This window comes from Misgurnus anguillicaudatus, chromosome 3 (assembly GCF_027580225.2).
Source record: "Misgurnus anguillicaudatus chromosome 3, ASM2758022v2, whole genome shotgun sequence".
In the NCBI taxonomy this organism is placed as follows: Eukaryota; Metazoa; Chordata; class Actinopteri; order Cypriniformes; family Cobitidae; genus Misgurnus; species Misgurnus anguillicaudatus.
The window spans coordinates 2,855,916-2,870,707 of record NC_073339.2 but is presented as its reverse complement, the minus strand read 5'-3'; the positions used below and the strand labels follow the sequence as shown (position 1 = coordinate 2,870,707).

The following is a 14,792-nucleotide window of genomic DNA, read 5'->3' as shown; positions in this document are numbered from 1 at the left end:
GTGTTTACATGGAGCATTTCTATTCAGATTGATCATTTAAACGGATTACAAATGTCCATGTAAACCCAGCTACTGTCAGACTACTGATCGACTCTTTCAACTGTGTTGATATGATTGTTTTAAATCTGATGATGCACTTTGCACAAATGAAATGTGTTTGTGGAAGTTGTAATTGACAATAAATGAGAAACTGAGAGTCAAAGGGTACATTCTGTTTGTGGATGAAGATGTTTGTGATGGTATTTTTATTTGGATTTTAACCTTTTGTATGCTTGATATTTTACTATTAAGTAGTGCATGAAAACTTCACAAAACTTCTGTCATTATTTTGTCCTTCAGATTAGTTTAAATGTATCAATTGTTCATGTTATTTTCAGGATGTATCTGGTGTCTCTGTCTGTCGCATCACTGATCAAACATCTACAGAGGTTCTGGTTTCTGTCTGTAATGGAGAAGAAGAGAAGACATCAGTAAATCTGCTGGACTGTGGGATGGAGCTGAAACAAGAAATCACAGAAGAAGAAGAACAGACAGATGAAGGGGATCTGATACATTCAGGTAAGCAACTTGTCTTAATATTTACCTGTTTAGTGTTGTCACAGTAGCAACTTTTCAGTAGCTGGTACTTTGTACCGATACCAGTAACATTTTTATTGTTCTCTGTACCAATTTCAGTATCATAAACAACACACTATTTTATTAATAAAGTTATAGGTAAATATCAGTAATAAAATTATAACATTTGCTTCAACACTAGCCGCTAGTCCTGCTACAATACACCAGATACAGCTAATATTAGCAATTAATAGTTTCTTAATTTTGTAAGGGTGGTGCTGGGTGGGATTAGGGCTGCAACAAATAATCGATAAAATCAATTATGAAATTTGTTGATGAAGGTTTTTTGTCGACTAATTTGTCATTAATGCTCTGGATCTGTTGCACACAATTTACTTCCAACATTGTCCTATCTGTCAGTATTATCCTCACATAATAAGTAAAATCTCTGGCAGCAAGCTTAAACATGATATCGATTGCATGCACAGTGAACAGGAGTGCAAAATTGCTGCCAGTTATGTCATATGATGTTAAAATTTACTGTAGCTCAGGGTATCTCATATTTCTTTGTCAAGTATTGCTATGATAAAATTAAAACATTAGAGGTATGGGTGAAGTATTTCTGTACTCGCAAACTATGTACAAAAGCTTGCATACATAATATGATATATAATTCTTTTTTATTGGCCAGTACATTTCTCTATTACTTTAAATTTAATGTTTGTAATGAAAAGACACTCGGTGTCACTTAATGTAAAGCCAAAGATTGACAGACAGTAAAATGACCAATAATTATTTACTTTTCAATATTACGTAATGTTGTGCCAAACTCAACAACACACTAGTTCAACACACTTATTCAAACAGTACTGTGAGATGTCAGATCTACATTGATTATGTCTTGTTAGTATGTTTTAAGTACTTAAAGGGTATATTTATAAATGTTATGCATAACAAATGGAAAAGATTAATCACGATTAATCGCATACAAAATAAGTGATTTTTGGCATAATATATGAGTGTGTATACACAATAACTACACACAGTACACACACATATATTATACAAAAAAAACTTTGATTTTGTATGCGATTAATCTCGATTAATCTTTTCCAGCCCTTTTATCGTAATAATTTTTTCTGTTCATTGTAGACCTCAATGTGAAGTTGGAAAGTTTTCAATCAAATAACATGGAGGAGAAACCTCATCGTTTTATACCAGGAGAAGATTCTCTGAGCTGCTTGAAGACTGAGATTTTGTCAGACAACGATTTTTGTACGTGCTCTCGATGTGGAAAAATATTCAATAGTCAGTCCGACCTTAAAGCGCACATGCAAATTCACACTGAAGAAAGGCCTTACAGTTGTGACCAGTGTGGAAAGAACTTCACTCAAAAGGCAAGCTTAAATATGCACAAGAAAATTCACACTGGAGAAAGACCTTACAGTTGTGACCAGTGTGGAAAGACGTTCACTCAAAAGGCAAACTTAAATATGCACAAGAAAATTCACACTGGAGAAAAGCCTTACAGTTGTGACCAGTGTAAACAGACCTTCCTTTATAAGTCCAAACTTATTGGGCACAAGAGAATTCATACTGGAGAAAAGCCTTACGGTTGTGACCAGTGTGAAAAGAGCTTCGCTTCTAAGTTTAGCCTTGATGTGCACAGGAGAACTCACACAGGAGAAAAGCCTTACGGTTGTGACCTGTGTCAAAAGAGCTTCACTTCTAAGTTAAACCTTGATGTGCACAGGAGATCTCACACTGGAGAAAAGCCTTACATTTGTGACCAGTGTAAAAAGAGCTTCGCTTCTAAGTTAAACCTTGATGTGCACAGGCGGACTCACACAGGAGAAAAGCCTTATGGTTGTGACCTGTGTGGACAAACTTTCAATTATAAGTTCTACCTTGCTGTGCACAGGAGAATTCACACTGGAGAAAAGCCTTACAGTTGTGACCAGTGTGGACGGACCTTCACATTTAGTTGCCACCTTACTGTGCACAGGAAAATTCACAATAGAGAAAAGCCTTACAGTTGTGACCTGTGTGGACAGACCTTTGGCTTTAAGTCCCACCTTACTGAGCACAGGATAATTCACACTGGAGAAAAGCCTTACAGTTGTGACCAGTGTGGAGAGACCTTCATTCGTAGGTTTAGGCTTGATGTGCACAAAAGAATTCACGCTGAAGAAAAGCCTTAGAGACGTGACAATGATATAGTGACGCAATGACGTATGCCGCATTTACATCCCCTCACAGCAACAACACCTGAGAGCAAGAGCAGCATGTAAGCCACACTGTAGAGTACACACAGGCTGTGAATGTACGTGAGGAGAAGATACTAGCAGCTGGTGATGTGCGGCCCAAAAGTAAACAAAAGATTTAAACAGGCATCACTGGAGCACTTGCTAGTTATGACATCAGATGGAAGGAAATTACTGATGCAGTTACATATTGTTTGGCCAGTGATGGGTAGAAAATATTTTTCAAAGACATCCCTGCCTGAGATGTATGAAGCATGCACTGACAAATTTGCTGCTACGATATCGTCAGTGGATTTTTTGCCTCAACCACGGAAATATGGTCGAGCCGAACAGCGGAGTCATATAAATTACTTTAGTTACTTTAGGTCTGAAGACTAGGCCACGGCAGAACCTTGATTTGCTTCTTACAGAGCCACTCCTTGGTTATCCTGGCTGTGTGCTTCGGATCATTGTCATGTTGGAAGACCCAGCCTCGACCCATCTTCAATGCTCTAACTGAGGGAAGGAGGTTGTTGCCCAAAATCTCGCAATACATGGCCCCGGTCATCATCTCCTTAATACAGTGCACTCGCCCTGTCCCATGTGCAGAAAAACACCCCCAAAGCATGATGCTACCACCCCCATGCTTCACAGTAGGGATGGTGTTCTTGGGATGGTACTCATCATTCTTCTTCCTCCAAACACGTTTAGTGGAATTATAGCCAAAAAGTTCTATTTTGGTCTCATCTGACTACATGACTTTCTCCCATGACTCCTCTGGATCATCCAAATGGTTATTGGCAAACTTAAGACGGGCCTGGACATGTGCTGGTTTAAGCAGGGGAACCTTCCGTGCCATGCATGATTTCAAACCATGACTTCTTAGTGTATTACCAACAGTAGCCTTGGAAATGGTGGTCCCAGTTCTTTTCAGGTCATTGACCAGCTCCTCCCGTCCCGCCTTTCTTAGGATCATTGAGACCCCACGAAGTGAGATCTTGCATGGAGCCCCAGTCCGAGAGAGATTGACGGTCATGTTTAGCTTCTTCCATTTTCTAATGATTGCTCCAACAGTGGACCTTTTTTTGGTCTTGGTCATGTTAGTAGTTGGATTCTTAAGCCCTATTTGGACAGGATTAGTTTTACAGGGGTAGATGCCGTAATGTAATTTTACCACAGGACGTCTGTAATATTAATGGTCAATTCGGACGGGATTAGAAATCTCAGTAAAACATTCAGAAGTGGGAGGGGTAACTCGTTTGTGCAGCGCGTCACCTCTCGTCTTCAGGTGCACTTTACCTTGCTTCCTGATATCAGATGTGCAAACAACATGAAACAGGCAAGGAACACGCAAAACACTGTGATTAATTTCAGTTTGGGGAGAACATCAGTTTCATAAACAGTTCCGTGCCTCTGAGAAGTAAATTGTACTTTTTTTTGTGTCGTGTTATTCAGAAACTGACTTGCCACTGGCTTGTTATTCTGCCTAGAACGCAAGTAAGTGCTTCTTTAAGCGCTTCTATATAAGAAAAAATACACAAAAACTACACAAAGTGAAGAAATTTACATGTATATTTACAGCTGGTCTATTCGCACTGGATTAGTATTACCTAAGGTAATTTCTCCTGACCTTTTTACAGAAGGTAAAAGTCGCCGTAATCTTTACTGACATTGTCCGTAATCTTTACTGACATGGAGCATTCGGACTGGACTAAAATCACTGAGAAGCTCTGATAAAAATTGCTTTACCCCACCTCCCTATGTAAACCTAATCTCGGCAGAATAGTACTTTAGTGATTATATGGGGTGGACAGGTGTCTTTATGCAGCTAACGACCTCAAACAAGTGCATCTAATTTAGGATAATAAATGGAGTGGAGGTGGACATTTTAAAAGCCAGACTAACAGGTCTTTGAGGGTCAGAATTCTAGCTGATAGACAGGTGTTCAAATACCTATTTTCAGCTGTATCATACAAATAAATAGTTACAAAACCATATTATGATTTCTGGATTTTTTTAGATCATGGTTCTCACAGTGGACATGCACCTATGATGACAATTTCAGACTCCTCCATGATTTCTGAGTGGGAGAACTTACAAAATAGCAGGGTGTTCTTTTCCTCACTGTATATGCAACATACACAGAATAAAATTAAAAGAAAACAGAACTTGTAATACTAAAGTGACTACATTGACAAGAAACTGTTCAGCTAAATACACACATTTATTTAACAATGATTTAATTGTTTATTTTAAAATATTCAGCTGTTACAGGCACGTAATGGCATTGGCTGCAATCACCAATAAAACGTTTCATATTTTTTCTATACCATCATAAATATCATTACCGCAAATACTCTTGAAATATCATGGTAATTTTGATGCTATTTTGCCCACCCCTAGATAAAAATAAGTTATTTTGTGTATTTGTTATAATACAATGCGTTTGCGTGGTTGACAAGGTTGATGGTTGAGATTCATACTCTGATTATTGATGTTTGTGCGTCCCAATTATACAGTGGATATTTTTGTCCAAAGTTTCTAAAACTCCTTAATGACAAACTGCTGTGAAAGAGCTGGATCTCATATACATTATTGACAGAAAATAAACTTTCGATTAATACATTAATTAGGTGATGATCTTTGCCATTATGTACCTAACACCACAGAATTACACTATTAGCTTTGCATGTTCACAAGAAATGTGCTGTATTAACACAAAGTTAACACAACAAGGGAAAAAAACTAGCATAAGTCAAGGGTCAAGAGTCCCACTTAAACAAACACTAATCACAATAATGGTGACTTAAAATCAAACAAAACATCAACATCTAAACCTAATAAGTGAATTGTGTTTTCTACTACAGCAATTTATTTACTGAACATTCAGAAATAATGTTTTATAAAATATACAATAAATATAATGAAATAATATAAATATAAAAATAAATATAATAAAATGCAATGTTTCTCTATCATTTACATAACAATCAAACAAGTCAATATAATAAACAGTTGTTGTTTTAAACATTGTCTGAACATTAAATCATGACATTGTCATAGCGTTTAAAAATGGTATTATAAAACGGGCAGTTCTGGTTCATCATTCTGATTGTTTGAAACGTGTTCTAAGCCGTGATAAAATACCCCGGTAAACCCACGGTTCAGACCGCATTACAGGAGTATCACTGCGCCACTGTGGCTGCGTACTGATTTATGAAAATAAACACCACACTCTTTAATCATATTTTTAATTTGTATACAATTGCACAATTATGGCGATATCCAGATAAATTTCAATAAATATTGAGTCATCTCATCAATAAAGATAAAACTCTCCCTGAGGAGTTTATAACTCAAATTCATTTTCCGCTATCCACTGAGTGGCGATCTTACCCAACTTAAACACTGACGCATTAACTCAACACTAAAAACAGCGTGTTTTTATCAGGCTCTGAATCTGACCTCTTACAAAAGTTCTTCACAAAAATGGAATTATCTCTGTCACACTTGATTCTTAGGAACTACTTTGTTTGTTGGAAGAGTAATATTTCTACTAATATAATTAGAACTTATTTGTGTTTTATTTGATAAAATCCCGCTAACGTTATGCATATGAAGTTTTATAAACGCAATAACCCCCGCGAAGCAGGGGAGTTACAGTGCATTTTATAACAGCTAAAGCTATGTTTATGCTCGCTGCGTTTGCATGGGCGCGTTGGTACGCAAGGCAAAAATGACGTCAACGCGGAGTAGGTGGTCGTAACTTTACGTGCGGCTCTGCATCCGAAAATGACTGAACTCGAGGCGATTCTGTCCGAGCAGGCGCGCCTATGACGTATTTTTTTGATAAATCCAAGCAAAACAATGTATATATTTATCTGACACTCTGGAAGTAAAGTATAGAAACTTTGCAGTTTAAAACACATTCTTTTACATGATTCAGAATGTTTGGCTTATATTTGTATTGAATGAACCACTGGACGAGGATTAAAACCTTAAGATGTCTGTACTGTTTGTTTAGTAAAAACGTTAATGAAATGATAATGTTTAATAAAGACATATTTAAAAGATTGTTGTTTTATTCATGTTCTCATATTTATATATCAAACTCTGATGTTAGGGTTGATCCAGCGGACGACTTCTATCCTCTTCTTTGTGTTTGTTTTTGACTTTATTGCTCGCGTCACCCCCTGGTGGTTAAAAAAATAGTGCAGCAGCGAGCGCATCAACCATAAATGCCTCGTTCGTTAGGTGGTAAGCCTCCGCAAATCGCGGGCGCGTCTGTTTCGGACCAAAGCGCGAGCATAAAAAAAGCTTTAAAGGGGGCTTTGCGTCGTTCCTAACAACGCCCCTTATTATTGTTATAAAATGCACTGGTAACCCACTGCTGCTTTGGCCTTATTGCTTTAAAATGTAACATTCCTCTAACGTTCAGACAACACAAAAATGTTATTAGAACAGCAAGAAAACTGGATACTTTTTACATTGGCAGAACGTTTTTGGGAACGTTGGGATCTTTCAGGGAACGTTCTTAGAACTTTTTTTTCAGTTAGCTGGGCAGTTTGATACGGAGCTCTGGATATAATTCAAATTAAAAAAAAATTTCCATGACATCCACATGTTTTACTAGGCTAATTCATAATTTGAAGTAATAATAATTGTAATTGTAATTACGAATTATTATAATAATTCATTTCAAGGAACAAACTATTGAATATTGGGCACAAATTCTAAATTTATGGCCATACTTTAGACTGAATAAGAAAAATAATTTTTAATTTGTGTCCATAAAGTCGTGCCCACGAATAATCTTTTTTCCGCATGTCATGATCGGATTCACGGCTCCATTCAACACAACCATCTTGCCTTCATTTCTTTATTTATCATTGAATATTTGCTAACTCTTACAGTCTCTTGGCACTGCATTTCAATTCTGCTCAACCTTAACTTTGATTTTTACATTTATGTATAAAGCTTGAATTCCATAACTTATTGCTAGACGTTTTCACAGATTCTCGAACTAGCAAATTATCAAAGTGCGTTCAGGGTTGAGCGAGCTCCGCTTCCGCTAAGCTCCGTTCACATGCTCTGCCCTGAAACGTCAGGTAAAGCGCACAGGCTCGCAACTGAAGGAATACATATGCCTACAAATCAATGCTTTGGTAAAGTCACACAAATTAAACATTGAAGTCCATGTTGCATAAAAATAAACACTGAAGTTTATAATTACCATGTTGTTTTTTTTACAGTGGGTCATAATATATCATATCTTTTAGTTTTGAGGTGTTAGGGATTGTGTTTCTGCGCATTTCCGCACTAACTCAAAACGTGCATACACCACCTCCTGAGGCGTACGCTAACATCCATATTGATAAGTCACCGTGGTTTTCTGTGTACGCCAGGTGTACGCTGGAAATTTGGTGTAGGCTACGCACTTTTGATAAATGAGGGCCAGTGTGTTTGCTTCTTTGACCTGCGTACTTGTATTTATTTACCAGTAGTGCATGCTGATGACATTACGCTAACGTGTGTTGCATCCGTCACAGCCTACGATTCAATAGGTGTCATCATCGTACAGTCTACATGCTTGTCGTACCCACGTTTAAATGCTCCATGTTGCAAAGTATAAAAAGGTAATTATCTTTTAGAGCTCAAAAATCCTGCAGTGTATCCTGGGCTTTAGTTTGCAGAAGAAAATTGGAGAACACGCCCGGAGCAGTGGGAAGCATTGGGAGACGGGTCAGAGCCTTGAACCGGCAACTCTCGGGTTACAAGCCTGACTCTCTAAACATTAGGCCACGACTGCCTCCTACACCTGGCTCCACAGTTACACCTCATTGTCGCTTCTATGTGTTGATGTGAAACAAACTTGACAGTGATTTAGACAAGTCTTGTTGAACTATAGCCATATGAGGTTCTCATCTTCACCTTCCAGCAGAGTTTAGCTTCTGCCCAGATAGACTGAGCAGACGATCAGTGTTTAATATCAAAGTACAGTGCAGTCTGTGCTCTCACTCTTTTATCTGCGCATCATAGCATATCAAACACATTTATTACTATAAAGTTACAGACAGGTGAGTTTGATCAGGGTTAGTGCTAAACGCAGACTCTGCAGGAAAGTGGACCTCATGGGCTGCAGTTCCGAACCTCAGACCTACATATTGTTTTTGTCAAACAAGGAAGTGTGGGAGAGCAAAGTTTTCTTGACTGGAATGCTGCAAGGTTGGGTTAGAATCCTGGGTGAAGTCTGCTTGTCTACATTGCTGTTACAGCAATGTAAAGATCAGTGTTTTTGTATTTTTTTAATGTCCACTAAAGTCTTCTCAGTATACCTTTGTCTTGAAAGAAAATAAAAAATGAGTTAATAATGTAACTTTTGTATATTTATTTGTAGTATATGCATAGTTGTGTAAGCTTTGAGGACTTAAAAGTGATGTTTTAATGCCAATTTAGAGGCCCAGAAGATTCAGTGCTAAACATTTCATACATACGTTGCCTGTAAACACCAGATGGTTCATTTCCACCAGATGTTTAGATCCAAGAAAACGAGGGTCTTTGGAGTAGGGTGAGACTAGTCAACACCTAAAACAGTAGTCGACTACACACAAAAAATACAAATATTGTTCAAATTACTGTCGATTAATTTTGATTAAAAACATAATTTTAAAGTAACAAATTAAAGTGAAATATTTTAAATATACACTCCAGGGGGTGTTGGTTTGTTTTTGACCCAGGGCTGGGTAACTATTGGACAGAACACATGGGCTAAAATGACCCAAATAATGGGTTGTTTTTACCCAGTTAGGTTAAAACAATCCATTATTTGGGTCATTTTTAACCCAGAAATGTGTTTTGTCCAATAGTTACCCAGGCCTGGGTTAAAAACAACCCAATATTTTTTAGAGTGTATAATGCATTATTTTGAAAAGGGTACCTGAGCATAAACAAAATCATTTCACTTTTGATCTCGTGTGCATTTTCTTCATTTTCAATGGCAGGGCTCGGAAATTTACCACTTAAAATACAACTGTGTGTGGAGTATTTGGAAGAAAACTAAAAAGTTTTATGTAAGCTATGTAGGGCCTTACAAAGGGCCTTCCCCAGGCCAAGGGATGCCCATGCACAATATTAATGACTACAAAGTGTGATAGGGAAGTGCGCAGGCGTTTGTTTTTGTGCAGGCGTTCTATGTATTTGATTTATTATGATTACTTGACAAATAATTATTAATTGTTATCTATTATTATTGTTGTTTGTTACTTACAATGCAGTATGGTGCTCTTTGCAGTTATCTATCTACATCTGTGATTTCTCATATAATAGAAAATCTAATAGTTTAAAATGATGCTATAGGACAAACTGAAATTTCAATAGGATGTAGTTTTTTTTAACTCGAATACAATCCTATATTGGATCAACTGAAATTCTACTAAAATAAATCTGAATGTCCAATAGGATTTCAAGAATCCATTAGAATCCTACAGGATAAACTGAAATTCCAATAGGATTTTTTTGACAAGGGGTAAAACAGATTTCCATATAATGAGGAGGAATAAAATCTAGAATAATTAAATTGTTCTATTAGGCCTACTGGAATAATTGTCTATTGAAATGTTATATGAATGTATTATAACACGTTATTTTTAATAAAAAATACCTTAAGGAGAAAATGACTGAAATAACATCAGTAGGCAGCGACATATTTACTCTGTAGGAAAAGAAACAACTCACGAGGAGCAGCAGCAGCAGCTTACTCTGGATCGGGCAGAATTAAAGGCACAAATGGATGGACACTTGAGCATTTATTAGGAAAAGCATCTGGGAGAATACACAATTTTTGAAAAACACTGAAAGAATTTAACAGGATTTTTGTCCTTTGTGGCATTGTAATACACACAATCCAGTCCAATAGGTGGCGGTAATGAACCTTTGAGATGAGTTGCCAGCCGCCATTAAACCTGAAAGAAGAAGCTAACTCTTTAAGCGCCATGTTGTGTTTGTGTTCTTCATCATTTATGTGATTTAATGGTTGTGTTTGTCATCTATTTCGGGTAAGCAACGTTTTTATATCTGTTTCTTGTTATACGCGTTAAAATCTTACGATGATATTAATATTTTCAGACTGAGTTACTTTTGTAGTCATGAAAGCTTTGTTTCTTGATTTCCCTTACGGAAATTAACCGTTTTTTTTTTGTAAAAGTGCAGTAACTATGTTTTTGGTGTATTGATTACTATCAGCAAAACATTGGTTTTACTACAGTAAATTTACTACAGTCAAAGCAGCTGTTGTTTTATAATCCTGTTGAAATGATGTCTGTGTTATTCAGTAGGAACTGATCTGTCCATGCTGGTTATTTGATGATTTCATCACAGAAATCTCTCAGCTGAAGAAAGAGGTGGCGTTACTGGACACAAAGCTGAGGAGATGAATGACTGAAGAGAAATGTTTGTGCTGTTTCAACAATCATTTAATCTTTTTACACTGTAAAAAAGTCAAATATAAAAATATTTTCCCAACAAAGGTAACGAAGTAACTTGAAGATAAGTATGAAAATCATATTTTTTGTTTATGCTGAATAAGATCAGGTAAATGTTCCTGATTGAGATAAGTTTGTTGACCTTAAGCAAAGCTTTGAAAATACCAGCATACAGTGCAGCATGTAAAATATGTAGTTAGTATTATTAAAAATGAATATTGGGTTTTATTCACTAATTACAGTCGTGTTTCGTATTTATTCGCACATTTGAAATTCTCTCAAAAAAACGTTCCACCTAATTCACACAATACATGTGTAGGCTTTCATCAGGACTGATGCGCGTTGTCGCGGTTACGCGTCTGTACGGAACTTTACTTCCGGTCTCTGTTTGTTTAAAGCAGTGTTTCTCAAACTTTTCAGCCCAAGGACCACTTTATCTTCCAATTTTTTTCGGAGGACCACCTAACAGAATCCCACTCTAACACTCCCCCCCCCAAAAAAAACAAAAAACAAAATAGAAGGATAAGCTAAGTTTAAGTTTAATATGCAACTGTTTCAAGTCAAAAACTAATTTTTTAAAAACAAATGCAATGCTATGTTCAGAAATTATTATATGAATTTTATTTCATTTGAAAAGGTAAATGTGAAATGAGTTGCAGCTTAATATGAACAACAAACTGCACATGTGAAAAAAAATGCAAATAAACATACTATAATAGCCTAGGTCCCACTTAATGTCATTACAAAGAGCCATTAGTTTAGAACTGAGGTGTTAGGTATATGAAGTCTTTAGTTGTAACTATGGTAACAATAAAATGCTGAAAAAATGTTCCCCTTAATGTCCAATATCACTGAAATTACAGGGATTTTACACATGAACAAAAACTAGTACATTACAAAACTAATAGATCTTTGGATTTTAGCTGCTTTCAGTTGACGCTTGATCTTTTCTTTTGACTCCCCTTTGGTTTAGCCAATCGATCAATTTTTACGTTATTAAAACAGAAAGGCAAGAACTAATTTCACAGTTTCGCAAGTGCATTAAAAATCTACTTAAATAAGTGACGATTGTATAAACACTTGCCTAGTTTAGGTCATCTTTTGGCGGACCACTGGGAGGGTTTGGCAGACCACACTTTGAGAATTACTGGTTTAAAGCATCACCAAAGAGTTTTTCTACCTTAAAATAACGTTTCCAAAAAAGTTTCAGTCGTTCATCCACTTGAAACAGGGTGAACGGCACTTTCACATTCGCTTTGCAGCCTTCTATTGGCCAAATCTGCACTAAAGAAGTTTCCAACCGTCGGGTCACGGTCCTGTAGTTCGAGTGAAAACTACAAAAACTTGCTTTACAGCAGACCTACTATTCAATCAGAGCCAGCTATGCTGCAGTATTTACGACAGTGGTAATGGACAAGTATGCTTCTAACCTGTAGGGGGAGCAAAGAGCAAAAACTCTTTAATGTTGCTTTAATGTTCTTGCTAGTGGCTATCATAGATCACCGCTATGATAACAGGGGGTTGGCAGCCAATTACACATAGATTTACTGTAGATTTTTTAACGTTAGCTAACGTTTGAACTAAGGTTATCTACTTATTTATTTTGCTTGTTATAATAAATAAACGAATTTAAGGACTCTATTGATATAATTATTATAAAAGTGAGGACGCAATGCATGTTTTTTTCATCAACCTGCATGATTATTGCGTCTGTGTGCTATTAGTTGTTCCTGAATTCTTTCATGCATTTAGATAAAATTCAAGTACAAAGGTTTTTGTTGAATCGTGATTTTATTTGTGAAAACATCCAAACACACATGTTTTGCCCCTTTTGGTGCATACAAGTGCTTAGTAACTAAGACCCATTGTTTTTGGTGTTTGCCGATTTAATCATGCTGATGTAATGGTGTCTGTTAGTTTACTATTGAGTTGTTTTTTACTGAATAATGTTTATTGATTGTCAGTATAACTATTAAGTGTTTTAGTTGTCTTTCGGAGACAGTATACAGTGGGTTTAAACAACCAACATATAATGTTAGATATCCACTCACTCTTTTTATTATTCCCATAAATCAGATGATGTTTCTTCAAACAAGCTGATTCAGATTCTCTTCTACAATGATGTCAATATAAGGAGAAGTCCTGCCCACAACTGGTGACAATCTGCCTTATTATCACAGACACAGCCCTGAGTGAGAGTCCATCATTTTTGTATCTTCGCTGTTGCAGCTGGAATCTTACAATGTCTGCGCTGAAGAGGAATTACAAATGTTTTGTTTTGGGATGTACCAATGAACATCAGAGTCTCTATAGACTCCCACAATCTGAGTCACTGAGGACATCGTGGTTAGATTTCATTTTTTATGGCAATGTCCCAAAGAAAATACCTAGAATGTTACACGTTTGCGCCAATCATTTTACACCAGACTGCTTCAAAAACGAGAGTCAGTTCAACGCTGGATTATCAACCAGCTTGATTCTGAATAATGAGTCAATACCAACGCTTCGTTCTCAAACGATAAAATCAGAACAAGTAAGTATTGCACTTCATATGTTGTAATTATTTCTAGATTCCCTTTCTGACTCTATGCTACGTACACACAAATGCGGGGTATTGCGTTACTCGCTCTAGATTACTCGCAAGATTTAACTTCGTGTCATGCAAATGTTTCGCTCTTTTTGCGAATATTTTCAACGTGGGCAAAGACGCGCTTGAGGCGAATAGCGCATTTTCGCGGCAAACGCACAGTTCATATCACGTCATTCGCATCACCCCATGTGAGGACGCATCTGATCGCGTCTTTGCATTGACTTTGTATGTAATCTACTTGCGCAAATTGTTGAACTTGAGTCTGGTGTGAACCAACCGTTGTCAGTGTCAGACTACTACTACTACTCTTTCAACTGTGTTGATGTGATTGTTTACATGTTTGTGATGTTTGTGTGTAAAAAAAATCTGATGGTGCACTTTGCAAAAATGAAATTTGTTTGTGTAAGTTGTAATTGACAGTAAATAAGAAACTGAGGGTCAAAGGGTACATTCAGTTTGTGGATGAAGGTGCTTGTGTTTTTTTTTTTTTTTTTTGGATTTTAACCTTTTGTATGCTTGATATTTCACTATGGAGTAGTGCACGAAACTTCATAAAGCTTCTTTTGTTACATCTTCAGATTAGTTTAAATATAATTGTTCATGTTATTTTCAGGATGTATCTGAGGTCTCTGTCAGTGGCATCACTGATCAAACATCTACTGAGCTTCTGGTTTCTGTCTGTAATGGAGAAGATCAGAAGACATCAGTAAATTTGCTGGACTGTGGGATGGAGCTGAAACAAGAAATCAAAGAAGAAGAACAGACAGATAAAGGGGATCTGATACATTCAGGTAAGCATCTTGTCTTAATATTTACCTGTTTAGTGTTGTCACAGTAACACAATTTCAGTAGCTGGTACTTGGTACCGATACCAGTAAAAATTTGATGGTTCTCTGTACCAATTTCAGTATCATAACGCAACAC

At 36.7% G+C, this 14,792-nt stretch overlaps 1 protein-coding gene across 1 annotated transcript in view; it reads left to right on the top strand.

Annotated features, from left to right (window-relative positions):
- The window catches only part of LOC129445226 (uncharacterized), a 76,652-nt gene that overhangs the window by 50,554 nt on the left and 11,306 nt on the right, over window positions 1-14,792 (top strand). Inside the window, exons 4-7 of the mRNA XM_073860062.1 lie at window positions 378-558; window positions 1,708-2,753; window positions 13,659-13,811; window positions 14,482-14,659. Of these exons, the coding sequence (XP_073716163.1) occupies window positions 378-558; window positions 1,708-2,753; window positions 13,659-13,811; window positions 14,482-14,659 (1,558 nt within the window). The remainder of the gene's footprint in view (window positions 1-377; window positions 559-1,707; window positions 2,754-13,658; window positions 13,812-14,481; window positions 14,660-14,792) is intronic.